This window comes from Lygodium microphyllum, chromosome 12, assembly GCF_053477565.2.
Source record: "Lygodium microphyllum isolate KBCC chromosome 12, Lygodium_microphyllum_v1.1.10, whole genome shotgun sequence".
In the NCBI taxonomy this organism is placed as follows: Eukaryota; Viridiplantae; Streptophyta; class Polypodiopsida; order Schizaeales; family Lygodiaceae; genus Lygodium; species Lygodium microphyllum.
Window position 1 is genome coordinate 101,673,486 of NC_141146.1, and position 15,572 is coordinate 101,689,057.

Sequence of the window (15,572 nt, forward strand, 5' to 3'; positions counted from 1 at the left end):
CATACCAAGTGGCTCAATCACTTTTTCTTTTTCCTTTTGTGATATAGCTTCTACACTTGTAGGAGTGCTATTTGCATCCAACTTACCACTCTATAGTTTCTCAGTAGGCCTACTAAAAGAGGACTCTTCTAGCCCACTCAATGTCTATGATTGTGGAACCACATTTTCTTGAATCACCTTTTCTTTTACATCATTTGTTGCAACAATTTGTTTTTCAATAACGTAATTGCTCATCTCATCAAATGCAATAGCTCTACTTATCCTATCTTGTGTGTAGCTAGATTATAACACTTGTAACCCTTTTGTTCAAGGGAATAGCCAATAAATACACACTTTTCAACTTTTGAATCCTTCTTCCTTAGCTCATCAAGAACATGCACATATGCAATACATCTAAATACTTACATATGACAAATCTAGTTTCTCATCACTAAACTTCTCCTTTGGTGTCACATTATGTACTACAGCACTAGGAGTCATATTCATAATATACACAGTTGTAGAGACAACTTTAGCCCAATAATAATGAGACGTTCTTTTTTGCCATCAAGGCTTGTGAAATTTCTACAATGTGCATGTTCTTGGTTTCAACATTGAATTCATTAGAGATGTACTCTCCCCCTCCATCTAACCTTAAACACTTTATCTACACACCTGTTTATTTCTTAGTCCGATTTTTAAAATCCTAAAAGTAAGAGAATAACTCAATTTTATCCTTCATAAAATAAACCTTCCTAATATGATCTTCAATAAAGGCCACACAATACTTACATCTAGCCATTGATGCAGTATTTATAAGAACCCACACATCCAAATGTATAACATTAAGTAAATGCGTGCTTACATGTTTATCATGAGAGGAAATGCATGTTATGCCTCTTTTTCGATTTGACATGCTTCATACACTTTCTACATACCAATCACTTTGAACTTCAATAAGCCAGTCACAATTTCATATGATTGCATATTGTTCAACCACTACATATTTACATGGACAATATGTTTATGCCAAATGTAAATATTAGCCACAACTCATGCATCTTGTGTAAATATATATCAACCAAATACTAAAATTTTCCATCCTACATAGACAATGGGACACTCCCAACATGAGCAACAAGATGTGTTATATTATCACCTATTTTCACAAAACTAAGTAGATTTTTTATTTTTCTAAACCATTCTCCATTAGATGTAATATGGTTAGAGGCACTTGAATCCACATACTATACACCATCAGTCATTACTACTAATGCATCTACATTCACTACATTCATCATGTACTACATAACAAATAACTTCTCATTATCAACATCATTACTTGTAGATGAATAATTATCATGTTGCCTTCTCCCATTTTTATCGTTTCCACCTCTTCTCATTTTTAGATAGTCATATGTAATATGACCTTTCTTACCACAATTATAGCATTCTATATTATTATAACATGCATTCTATTTACCATGTCCTCTATGGCTCCCTTTGCCTCAAGACTGGCCCCTACCACCTATATATAATTGCTCTTGTGAGTCTTGAGATTGTCCCTAATTTTACCCATAGCAACCACTACTCCAACCTCTACCACTACGACCTCTACCTCTACTTATATTAGAGTAGAACACATATTCTAAACTATTTTTGCTTTGTGATAAAGATGTAGCAAGAGCCAAGTTTTTCTCTTCTAATATCAACATAGATATATTAGATCAACAAAATTAGAGGTGGACATTGCTTGTATTCCTCACCCAAACCATCCAAACATGCAACTACTATATCATCATCATCAGCCTACACTTTGATAGATCTAAGAGATTCATTAATGCTCTTAATCTTCAATGCATAGTCGTTGGTAGATAGATTGTCACGCTTGACATTATTTAACTCGGACTTCAATTGCAACTTTCTAGCTTTTGTATTTGTACCAAACAACTTGAGCAAGTTATTGTATATTTCTACAGGATTGTTTGCATCATATATATACCTATTCATATTTGGAGACTGTTAGACATTATAAGTCTACAAATATTTTTTACTGCACCCAACACCTACAACCTCTTTGTAAAATGATGAGGTTTGTGAAGTTTGTGAACCTTACCAAATTTACACATTCTAATAGTCTTCTATAACTCCCGAACGGTGACCGAAACACACCCGAAACGCAAATCCAATCACACCAAAGGTTTGTTACACTCCCTCAAGCACTTTAAGCTCACCAAAAGGGCTCGTCAATCGGAGATTGTTAGAGAGAGATCTCCATAGGTATAGTCAATAACAAGGCTTCCTTGTAGACACTTGTGCTTGCGGCTCACATCTCCTCACTTGAATGCTACTGTGATACCATGAAAACATTGGGGGGAAGACAGAAAGAGAGGAAGCTTGAGCTCTTACAAGACACACAAGACACAAAGAAAGCACACAAGATAGGAAGTAAAAACCCTAGTCTTCTTCTTCTTCTTCTCCACTAAAACAATCTACAAGAATAAAGAGAGAATACAATATACATAATATACCAATGGTCCATAGTGTGGACACGCTGACTAGAAAGATGATTGAATCGATATCCTAGAGCTTAGATAGGTGGATGATGTTATAAAGTATCGCTAGAACAATTTGTCATGCAAGTACCAACCACGTCTATGATATGAATGTGAAAACGATAATCCAAGTACACGAACGGCAGCTCGTGTTGAGCTTGACATCTCAACACTAAGCTATGGCATCTTGAGATAAGGTATCTCAATAGACACCTCTATGATGGGGGATGATGGTCTCCATCTATAAGTGATAAGGGCAATAAGGAGCCCCCCAAAAGGTCTTGGTGTCTTACTCTACCTAGGGTCATGGCCTACTCCAAGGTGACTCCTTTTGATGATAGTTTGCCCTAGCATACTAGTGCTTACCTTGGAAAAGAACTCAATCAAGGTTCTCTATCTTGGTTGTCAATGGTATCTACTCCTATCTTACAAGAGGGGATCTTTGATAGGAAATCCCTGAACATCTTTGATTCTCGAACTCCATGATTTGGTATAGATGTCCAAAACCCTCCAAAAAGGGCATTGGTACCTCCCCTTAATCTTATAGTATAACGTACATTTGTAGATGTAGTGCTCCTTAAATTCAACTCCAGTCCACATATCTAGCACATGTGGTCCTCTAGGGTTGTGTCCTCAAACCTCCCTATCCATATAAACTAGTCGTAATACCAATGGCTCTCCCTAGTGTGATACAAGCTAGGCCCCTAAATCACTCCTACATATAAAAAGGTTGGTATGACTAGTGTCTCAAATAACCATAACATAGTGTGTGGATCTTAGAATTTTGTAATTGCACATTGTCAGCCTAGGACACCTAAGGCTGCATATCAACATACCAACCTTGCATCTACAACTTTGCATGCAGAATTCAGAACACTTAAAAGTAATGCCCTCATACACACAAGACCTAATAATCTCAATGAGCTCTCCACCAAAAGAAAACCCATGCTTCGATCACCCATGCATGAGTGGTCTTGAATACCATAATTTTAATCTTCCCTAGATTCACCATGAGGTCTCTTTTGGTACAAAAGGTTCACAATGTTTCTAGAAATCATTATGAGCCTTCTAGTGAGTCTAAAATGAGCATTTTGTCACACCACCATTTGTGCTTAGTTGATCATAGACTCAGAGTGCACATATCCCGCACCTTCTCTCATTTGGTAGACCTCATCATGCAAGCTCCTCATCAATCAAGCATGTGGTGTGGTACCAATTATTTTCTCAAGGTCCACAAAATAGCAATGAATTCCCTTCCCATGAGCTCAACCCTCAATGACTGCTCCAAGTGTATGCACATGATGTAAAAAGTGTAGCATGTCCTAAAAGCAAGCTTGCCTCAAGCTTTGTACCTATATCTATATTTTTCTACTCAAATGACTGAAGTCACACTCACAAATAGATTCATACATCTTGGCTTGTCCAATCATGTAATTTGATAACTGTTAGGGATCATATATTCTCCTTTCTTGAAGTGGCACAATCGTGTTCTCAATCCACCCACTTCGAAAATCCTGGCAAATAATGATATTAACGTGTGTACCAAAATTGAAGATAGTGCATGCATGGCGTATAAAAAGTCCTCCCCCACTATGCCATCCTATCCTTGAGCCATGCATGTGTGTAATTTTTTGATGGCCTTTAGAACTATGCTCTATGTGAATAATGCACCAATGGTTGGCCGAGCTACAATGGGATGAGGTATCAATGGTTCTCATGAAACATTATATAGATCCCTATCATAGATATGCCATACCTCTAGTGCACTAATCACAATGGGACATTATATAGATCCCTATCATTATATATGCCATACCTCTAGTGCACTAATTACAATGGAAGTTCCTTTCTTGAAGCATTCTCTATGCTCTTTTGTTATCCTACCCGAAAAAGGTCTTGTACAATTCTCTCTCAAGCTTTGTTAGATAATCAAACTTCTTCCTCCATATTAGGTATCACATGAGCATCTTTGACTACTTATCCAAAGTGTAATGTCCTATAGTAATTTGTTTAATATGATGCCATAATCATCCTCATATCAATCAATTGAAAGAACCAAGTGACTTGAGGGACACTTCTAGTTACATTTTGTGCATGCAATGAAATAAAAGAAAATGCAACAAAGTACAAGAAATTTGTAAGCAAGTGATGAACATAGAATATGGAGAATTAATAACTATGTTTATTGTAGATTATTACAATAGATGAATAATGCTTCCCAACCATGTGCTTTTGTTATAAAGGCTCGATAGCACTCAAGAAATAAGAGAGAGCATAGGTTGTGTATACAACAAAGCATGGCTAAAGCTTATTAAATAAGCCACAAACTATTGCGTTAAATAGTTGCATGCATATTTTTCAAGCGTGAAAACAAGACTAACCACCGAACATAGATACTTGATAGGTCCATGAATCATGCATGGTATTTAGCATAATAGCCCTTTGGATCACTTGGGGGGGAAGGGGGGCATGCTCCCTAGTAAACCCCGTAGAGGGGTTTTGGCCCCCTTTACACCTCCCCCCAAGAAGTCTGGTGGGAAAAGTTGCGTTGTGACAAACCCTCCAAATAAGAACTTAGCATAATAAGACTATACATGTATATAGCCAAGTGGGCAATGTGTCAATCCTCTCTAAGGCGTCTCTAGCTTGCCACAACCACCATCCAATATTGAAGCCGAGGCTTACTAGATAATATGTTGTTCACAAACGCCTTCTCATATGGGGGGCTCATAACAATAGATTCAACAATTACCTACGTGCTTACTGGAGCAGTAGAACACTAATCTCCAAGATACGCCATTAGTTGCTCCATTGAGTAAAGCATCCACTATACTCCTTATGAGCTCCTCTAGAGATACTTCTGGATCAAGGGTGGAAAGCCCATATAAGCTCTATTGGCATAGGTTCTAGATGTTTCTCAACTGAAGTGGTATTCTGGGTTGAAGACAGTGAAGTAGGTGCCACATCTCATGTAATAGCAAGCCACAATGAAAGCTAGCTAGGTACCAACCCCCAACAGGTCTGCCTCAAATGGTGAAGCCGTATATATAGCCTGCATCAGCAGCCACACTAGGTCTGCATCGAATAATTTCAGACACAAATATGTATCTGATCATGCCCCTAAAAGCAATTAGTTTTAGATTATGCATGATTAAAGCATGAAACAAAACGAGACTGATCTCACCCTTTATAATAGTCACACTGCCATAAGCCAAAGGCATACAAAGATGTCAAAATGTCCACAGGTGAAGTTAGCAGCCTGAATAATAGGGCTTAACTGCTATTAAGGAAAATGATTGCCAGAATGTGGCCCCTTCTACACAAGACAAACAATGTAGTTAAATGTCCTCAGCAGAAATCATCTGGTTGCAAGACCAATTTGAATCCTCCCTAGAATGTAGATATTGACTACTGTCTGTTACTCCTACACTACCAAATTGACAAGAAGTGACACTTTTTTGCATTAGCATCAACATGGGAAAACAAATACTGAAAGTTCCCACAAGAAAATCAACAAGAGCAGATAAGAGAGAGAAGTGAGCAACAGCTTTGTGAGACAGGTAAGAGCTTGCCTTTCGAGGTAGAAATGAGCAAGAATATGTTCTGGAAAATGATCAGGAGCTGAATGTAAGAAAGCTTGCCTCCAGAAAGGAAGCTGTCTACTGACTCCACCTTTTTGTATCACCTTAAAATCATAGTTTATAAGCAGAGAGAGAATTCCAACTGCATCCCATTTCCATCATGAATGAAGGCAGAATGACGATCTACATTGTATTATGCTAATGTGATAGTCTGCTTAAACCAAACTACTAGACCAGAAATCCAGATAAAAATCCATGTAGTTTAGCCAGTTTATATGTAGTTTAGCCTGATTGCTATAGTCGCAGTTCACTATCATCAGCTTTAAGTCAAAATATAAAATATAATGCAATTCTGATGCCACACATAAGCCCAAATCCAAGCGTGATTCTGCCTTTTATCCAGTAGCTCATTTTCAGACAAATATCTAGACTTAACTCTTGAATATATCATATGAGCTGGATAAACATGACAGCTTCAAGGAGAAGCACAGGAAATACGTTTTTCAGTTACATTGATCAGATGATCAATCACATCCACAGTATCCTTTTGCATGGTATCTCGCGCCCTTTCAAGCTCTACTGTGAGCTTCTCTTTTTCTTTCTCAAGCATTTTATCAAAACTTAGACCTGGATAGCTTCGCGAAAGAGACTTCTCCAAGATGCGGGCATCGCTTTCAGTCATCTCCGGCTTTAAGATTGTCTCACGAACCTCAGACTCTTCTTTGTCTAATGCATACATGCGCTGATCTTTCTCTATGTCCCACAACCGTTCCTGCACATTTTGACAACACCATAAATTAGAGCGATCTCCCTTGCTCCCTCTTTCCCTCTCATGCTCCTTCCTCCTTTGCTGCGTCCCTCGCACATGAGCTGCATAAAGACAGCTAAGCAAATTGAATGCATCCCAAAATGGGTTGTTGTTCAAAAGAATGTGCATGCAGTACAACAGTGAAAACCACACAGGACAGACTGAGTAACGTCAGTGCGAATTGATGCCTGAGGAAGTCTCCAAATAGCTGGACCTTTTCTTTTCCTTCTTTAGAATACCATTGTGGACACATGAAAAGCTAGGTAAGAGAGGCAAGAGCAACACCTAACAGTCATGTCTCATCCTCCAATTGTTAGTATCAAGTCCAAAGCAACTTTCCTCAAGCAACCAAGGTGCATCTCAGTGATGGCTTAACTTCCAGGCAGGAAAATATAAAGATAGAAAAATGATCACAACAGAGAAGTCCCCCCCTCACAATCTGTATCATGGTAGGTTATATATGAGATATACACCAGATTTGACATCGTGGTATAGACTTGAAATGGCACTTAATCATAGTATCCCGAAACGCTGTTTTGGCAGTGCCGAAACGGACCCGCCATTTCAGACCGGGACGGAAACGGGAGACCGCCGTTTCGGGATCCTACGGCCCGTTTCGAAGTGGTTATCCAGCGCCGGATCGCGATTCAACTTCCTCTTCCTCTTCCTCTAAGCTCTTCTTCTTCTCCTTCTCCTTCTCCTTCTTCTCCTTTCTCCTTCCCCTTCTGCTTCTCCTTCTCCTCCTTCTTCTTTCTTCTTTCTTATTCTCCTTCTTCTTCTTCTCCTCCTCCTTTAATCCATTACCTAGGTCCTAAAGGCTAATCATATCATGGTGCCAAACCCATATTGGAGGCATGTCACTCCAATCAAGGGATACGAGGGCTCCGGCGGATCAAAGAAGTGGCGATGCAACTATTGTGGATTGGAGAAATCGGGGAGTGTAACGCGCGTGAAAGACCACTTGGCACGCATTCCCAACAAAGACATAGGGCCTTGTGCAAATGTGCTAGCATAAGTAACAGGAAGTCTCCATCTTTGGCGCTGAAAGCGTATGGGTATTGAGCTAGAAGAGGATGAATCAACACCACATCGGGCTAATGAAGCACAAGTGGGGCAAAGAGAGGCTAGTGGGCCTAATGGCGCTAGCCAAATTGGAGGTGCTAGTGGCCCATAAAAAAGAACTGCATCCATATTCGTATTGGGTCCAAGTGCAAAAAGGATCACGTTGCCATCTTCTAGTGGTGGTGGGAAAAAGGACTCCTTGCATGGTGCAAGTGTCCATGCAGGACTTCAGAGGCAGGCAATTGTGGAGGCAACTAGGAAACTCACACGCTTATTTATTCAGTGTACTATTCCTTTCAATGTGGCCACTACACATCAATGAAAGAAGAAAATCAGGGCAGTAAAGGGTGTGAGTGGGAAGGCCCATCCACAGATGCATTACGTACACGGGAGTTTCGAAAGGAGAAAGCATCCATAGAGGCTCAATTGGAGCCCTTGAAGGAGACATGGGTGAAATATGGATGCACAATATTATGCGATGGATGGTCAGATATGCACCAAAGGAATGTTTACAATGTTTTGGTGTCTTCATGTAAAGGCACAATATTCATTAAGGCCATCGATGCCTCTACCTTAGGTCTTACCATCACAGGAGCTTTCATTTGGGAGCACATACAACAGGTCATCATGGACATACGAGTCCAAAATGTGGTACAGGTGGTGACAGATAATTGAAGCAATTGTGTATCTATGGGACGTATGCTTGAGGAGTTTCCTAGCATAGTATGGACTCCATGTGCATCCCATTGCCTTGACTTGCTTATTAAAGATGTTGGGTAAATATCTTGGGTGGATGACATTTTCAATACGGCAATAACCATGATAAGATTTGTGAAAAAGAGACCATCCGTCACAAGCATGTTTCGAGCCAATAGCACAGAGAGTTGGTGGGTTGAGACAGAGACATTGGTAAAAAGTCTCACTCCTATTTACACTGTCTTGCGCATCACTGATATAGAGGGGAGTACTTTGGGGCTTCTATATGAGTATATGGATAAAATTGGTGAGGATTTGCTTCGCAATAGCTTTTTGCCCCAAGACAAGTTTTTGTTTAGCTTTTACACATGTAATTATTTGGTATTAACGACTCCTTGATGATTGATCATTATTCTAACTTCTAAGTTTCTAACTTATTTTATCTATAGGATTGATGAGATTTGTGCAGTGTGGAATGCACAATGGGATTGGTTCCATAAACCAATCCATGTTGTCGCACATATCTTGCATCCCCTTTGGCATAGCGAGGAGCAGTACACTAGCGAGGAGTTAGAGAAGGGCTTCATGGAGTACATGAGGCGTCTCACAGGGGATGATATAGATATGATGAGAAAAGTAGAGGATGATTTGCTGGCATTCCGCAATCATTCTCTTCATTTTAACCGACCCATAGCTAAGCTTCAAGAGAGACAACTTCAGTCTGTCTCTTGGTGGAAGAAATACAGCAATTGTGCTTCTACTTTGGTATGTGACTGGTGACTTTTATATTTTGAATCTTGATTATCTAATGTGTTATGCAACCTAGGAAACAAGTTCTGTAATCTATTGGCCACTCAAATGTTGATTTTGCGGCTTGCATATTAGCAATTGCTAATTACTTAACCTCAATCTCTTAAATTTGAATAGAAACACATTATCGTTCGGGTCCTCTCACAAGATTGTAGTTCAAGGCCTGCTAAGAGGAATTGGAGCACATAGACTCTCTTCCACACCAAAAAGAGAAACAAGCTCACAACTGCCCAGCTGGAGCGTTTAGTGTTTTGCCATTGCAATCTCCAGCTTCTTGAGAGGACCGCTCTATCCCTTGAGCCTTCACAGGTAAATTGGTAATGATTAGTATTATGTATAATTAACTTTTTAACCTTGAGTCCTTGACACTTGACATTGCTAATTTGCTTGGAAGTTGAATTGTAAATTGTGTTACGTATGAACATTGAACATATTGAATCTCCTCCCATATGATATATCTTTGTCTCGTTCACCTTTATAGGTGAATGTTGACAAGATTGATATAGAGAAGGTGCATGACATTCCGCAGATACCATAGGAGGAGCGGGATATCTACTCCATACTCTATGAGGAGCTATTAGCACTGGTACATGAGACTTGTATACAGAGGAGGATTAGCGTGAGAGCCACACGTGGTCATGCATCACAGGCAGAGTCAAAGCCAAAGTCTAAGGAGGCTGAGGCTGCTTCATCAACTTCTCGATTAGGGTCCTCGGATTCGGATGAGGAGATGGTGCACAGATTCTCAAAATCAATGAGTCATGAGTCATGACTCGTGATATACAGGAGTCAATTTAGTAGTGCAGAGTCCAAACTAGAGGTGCCAGTTATTCATTGATGTTGATACTTATAGCCTCACTGGACTTTGGAGTTTTGACAGATTATTCACATGACATAGTTACTATCATTGTATCTTGATCCCACTTATTATGCATCTTGATTCTTGTTCCATTGTTCTTGAATCTTGATGTCAGTCTTCAATATTCACTGCTCCTTGGATCATAGATTATTCATGAGTCATAAATTCTAATTCATTTTGTTGCCTTAAGTTTTGAAAATTGAGTCTTAATTGTGTTAAGTTGTCTTAAGTTTCAACCATTGAGTCCTAAGTCTTGACTCCTCAATCTTCACTCGTGAGTCGTGACTTGTGACTCGTGACTCGTGAAATGTGTAATCATAAAGACTCAGTTTTGTATGAAATTTGGATACATGTTGTTGTAGACATTGATATATTTACATACCCACATATTACTGTATTTTTTTTTGTGTACAATCCGAAACACCATTTCCCCGTTTCCAAAATTTGGCTGAACCTCCAAAACTCCGGTTTTTCCCGTTTCCGTTTCCCCTGTTTCCGAAACTCCCCTATACTATGCACTTGATGGCTTGATATTACAAAGTCAATTGGAAACCTACGTGAGGAGGAAGAAAACATTTTTATGCAGAATGTATTAAAAGGTCTGCCTGTAAACACAGGATAACATATCAAGAAAATGGACATGTTTGCAGATACTCAAGGGTTTGAAAGGTAGCTGCAGCCTGCATCTTCATGCAAAAGGCATGTTTAGCATGCATTGAATAAGCATCCTTTCCAAGCATTGGGATCAGCCAAAAAAGTTTATTACAAATTATAAGATGGCATGAACCACAGTTGCACAACATGTGGCCCCCCCACCACCAGCCTTTCATTCATCTGCCCCCTCATTAGCAAATTGTACATCTCATAGGGTGAGTCAATGTTTATTAGTAGGCATTTCTCTTTGATTGCTGGAGATTGTATAGACAAGCCACCCTGATTTTGGGCGTCAGCATTTTACTGGCCAATTGGTATTTTTGGAACCCAATTTTGGGGCTGCCAAACTGGTCACCCACTTTTGGTATTTCTTGGGTATTTATAGGGAGGCTCCCTCTTTTAGTCATCTCATTCACATCCTAGTGGAGAGAGGGAGACCATGCCCATTGCAAGTGACTCAGAGCCCAAGCTTGTAGTGTCATGTGCCTTGGTATATGGATTCCATTTCTTGAGCATTCTCTTCTTGAGTCATTTTGTTCTTTGCAGCGATTCTCTGTGTCTGGTGTTTGTGCAGTCTAATACAGCAGTTTTTCATGCTTCTATTACTGCCCCCACTTCTGATATGGTATCTAACATCCATGTTAGAGGCTCTGGTGCTGTTTTTTGATGCTGCAGGTCTGTGTTTACCTCATTCTGAGGCTGTTTCACCCTGTATTTGACTGCTGCAACCTCTTTCCAGCCCGGGCAACACCTTCTACTGCTGAAACCACCTGGTTCTTGCACTGTTCGGTCAGCGTTTTGTACCCAGCAACCTGCAATTTTTCTTTCTATCTCTGCATCTGTTGCAGGGCTGGGTGACCACACTGCCTGCTGTATGACCTGGTTTGAGGCCTGCTCATTCTGCATTTAGCTGGCAGCATCTGCATTTTCAGGCTGTCACCTCCTCTAGGGCTAGGCAACAGTATTCTTAGGCTTTGTGGCTGCTTCATGGGCTGCAAACTCAGCATTTAATCATCTGCTGGCTGTGCCTTGGCCTCCTGTTTAATCTCTTTTCATTTTGCAGCAGTCGCTTGTTTGTACAGCTGTCGCCTACACTGCTTGAACTCTTGGACTGTTTTCTGGGCTAAAGTCTTGGTGGTTCTCTCTATACCTCTTCTTTACTTCATCTTCTCTACCTCTCCTCTTCAATGGCACCTCCCAATTGTTCTACTTATGATAAGCTTAAAGGTTTTGACTATCTCACCTAAAGTGCCGTGATGAAAGCTTGGTTTGTGAAGAAGCACCTGTGATATGTCATTTTAGGAGTTATCTTTCATCCTTAGATGCCAAATCTTGCTGCAAATAACTTGGAACAAGACAACTACAAGAAGGCAATTCTTACTTGGGAAACGGATGATCCTCATGCCTACTCTTCACAAATGAATCTCTATAGAGGTCCTTCTAATGATTCGCCGTACAAGACAGTTTTACAAGTATAGGAGAAGTTACATGTAGGAATCGATTAGGCACGAGGATCGAGGCAGACTGTCATATGCACAAAGAGAGAGAGAGAGAGAGAGAGAGAGAGCAATTTCCTCTGGGTCTTTGCCATGACTTGTGGAACTTTTTCGTGGCTTAGTTCTGGGATTTTACACACGTTGGCCTAGGGCCCTCGTGTATCTTGTAATCATGTAAACTTGTACCTTTTTTCGTAATTAATACAATTACCTTTTACGAAAAAAAGAGAGAGAGAGAGAGAGCAAGCACTGTAGAGTGTGAGCACGTTTTTTTGGTACAATAATGAGTGTATCACTTTAGGCTTTTAAATAGATATATATAGGCAAGTACAATGTGCTAAGGGTGTGTTCACACTCGTGCACATATAAAAGGCACGATGGCCCTTTATTCCCAACAACCTCCCACCTAAAGGCAATGTGCCTTAAGAGGAGAAAAGAATCAGCTAAGTCTAGGTATGTACAAAGCTAAAATAAATATATCTATGCAACTCCCATCATCTGTCGGCCATGAGCAAACCGCTCTACTAGAAGACCCTTTGTGAGAAGGTCTGCAGGATTATCATCTGTATGCACTTTGACAAGCTCAATGCTCTTGCTGTCAAGTACATCTCTAATGAAGTGATACTTCACCTGTATGTGCTTTGTCTTTGCATGAAAGACAAGATTCTGTGCTAGCATGATAGCACTCTGACTATCACAATAAACAACAGGTAACTCTCTGATGCCAAGCTCTCCCACTAGATGTGAAAGCCATAAAGCCTCCTTGCATGCCTCACTGGCAGCCACATACTCTGCCTCTGTAGTAGACAACGCAACACACTTTTGTAACCTGGAGATCCAAGAGACTGCTCCTCCTATGAAAGTAAACACATACCCAGAAGTGGACTTTCTACAGTCCGTATGACCATCCGTAAAGCAAACAACAGATGCCTTCTACTTTCCAAAGTAGATATACAACTCCTTTGTGCCTTTGAGGTATCTCATAATACCTTTCACTGCATCCAGATGCTTCTTGCCAGGGGTTGCCATGTATCTGCTAACCACTCCCACTGCAAAGGCAATATCAGGACGTGTAGTAACCATAGCATACATCAAACTACCAACAGCTGAAGCATATGGTACCTTGGCCATTTCAGCCTTCTCATCATCAGATGTAGGGTTGTCCTCTACACTAAGTTTCATATATGGAGGCAATGGAATCCCAATTGTTCCCCCCCCCCCCCGGTTGCAAAACTTTGGAGATATACTCCTGCTGAGATAGATAGAGTAAGCCTTTCGATCTATCTCTGAGTATTCGCATGCCAAGAATGTGATTTGCATCACTAAGATCCTTCATTTCAAAGCTGCCATGAAGACTTTGCTTCAATGAATCCAAGGCATGAGTATCCCTGCCAGCAATCAGCATGTCATCAACATACAAAACCAAGATAATCAGGCTGCCATTTGCTGCCTTCTTGGTGTGCAAGTAGTGATTCACTTGACTTCTATGAAAGCCTTGGGACTGCATGAATGTATCAAACTTATGATACCATTCTCTTGGTGCTTATTTCAACCCATACAAACTCCTTTTGAGTTTACATACCTTTTTTTCCTCCCCTTGTTCAACAAACCCTTCAGGCTACTGCATATATATGTTTTCATGTAGATCACCATGTAAAAACGTAGTCTTTACATCCATCTGTAGGAACTCCATATCCGCAACTGCAACCAAGCCCAAAATGGTTCTCAATGTAGTCATCTTGACTACAGGAGAGAAAATCTCATCAAAGTCAATTCCATGCTCTTGCTTATCCTTTTGCAATCAATCTTGCTTTGTACTTTGGTGAGGAACCAGAAGTGACCTTCATCTTGTAACCCATTTGCATGGAAAGATTTTCTGCCCTCAAGGCAACTGCACTATGTCCCAAGTGCCATTTTTTTCACGAGATTCCATCTTTGACAGCATGGCTTTATACCATTTCTTGCTGTCCTGTCTGTCCATTGCTTCCTTGAAGCAAGACGGTTGATTACAGTCTGTCAACATGACATAATCAGCCACATTAATTGCACCAGGAACAAACCTGTCAAGTTGTCTAGTAGCCCTAGACGATCTCCTAACCCAATGGTCATTGTTTGCTTGCTGTTCTTGCAAATTTCCATTTTCAGCATGCTGTCCTGGCATTTCAGCCTACAAATCAGCATTGACAGCTTACTGTCCTAGCTGTTCCTGCACATGTCATGGCTCATTTTCATGGGCAATAGCTAGCTGATCATTTCCACCATCATTTTCTGCATTTACAGGTTCATTTACAGCAGATATTTACTACTGTACCGCAGGCACATTTTGCTGTCCAAAAGGTATTTCTTCCCGGAATACAACCCTACGGACCTCCTCAATCTTTTCGGGCTGTTTATGCATGCGATCTTCTCGGAAGATAACATCATTGCTGTGTACTACTTTCCTTTTCTCGGGATCCCACAATTTATACCCCATTTCACCCTCGTCACCATATCCTAGGAAAATGCATTTACAAGACTTTGGCTCAAGTTTGTTGTGTTTTTCTTTACAAATGTGCACAAAAGCCTCGCAACCAAACACTTTTAGATGAGCATATGAAGGTGGCTTGCCCGACCACGCTTCTTGGGGAACTCCCCTCCCCATAGACCTGTTTGGTGACCAATTAATCAAGTGAATGACTGTCATAACAGCCTCTACCCAAAAACCATGGGGTAATGCAGCATGAGATAGCATCGTACGGACCTTATCTTATATGGTCCGATTTATACGCTCTGCAACTCCATTTTGGGGTGGATTGTGAGGGGCAATAAGCTCCCTCTTTACCCCTTTGCTGTCACAAAATGCCTGAAAGGCCTTTGACACATATTCCCCACCATTGTCAGAGCGAAGACACTTAAGTATCTTATCAGACTGATTTTTAACCAATGCCAAGAATTTTAAAACTTGTCAAGCACTTCATCCTTGGTATGAATAGGGTAAACCCATACTTTCCATGTAGCATCATCAACAAAGGTGATAAAATATTTCATTTCCCCTAAAGAAAATCCTGGCATTTGATATACATCCGAATGTAC

The 15,572-nt window shown here is 40.4% G+C and overlaps 1 protein-coding gene across 1 annotated transcript in view; it reads right to left on the bottom strand.

Moving 5' to 3' along the window:
- Positions 1-5,976: 5,976 nt before the first annotated feature.
- Positions 5,977-15,572, bottom strand: part of LOC148028105 (protein MID1-COMPLEMENTING ACTIVITY 1-like) — a 46,536-nt gene continuing 36,940 nt past the window's right edge. Inside the window, exon 3 of the mRNA XM_087689788.1 lies at positions 5,977-6,887. Coding sequence (XP_087545914.1) covers positions 6,591-6,887 — 297 coding nt within the window. The 3' untranslated portion in view covers positions 5,977-6,590. The remainder of the gene's footprint in view (positions 6,888-15,572) is intronic.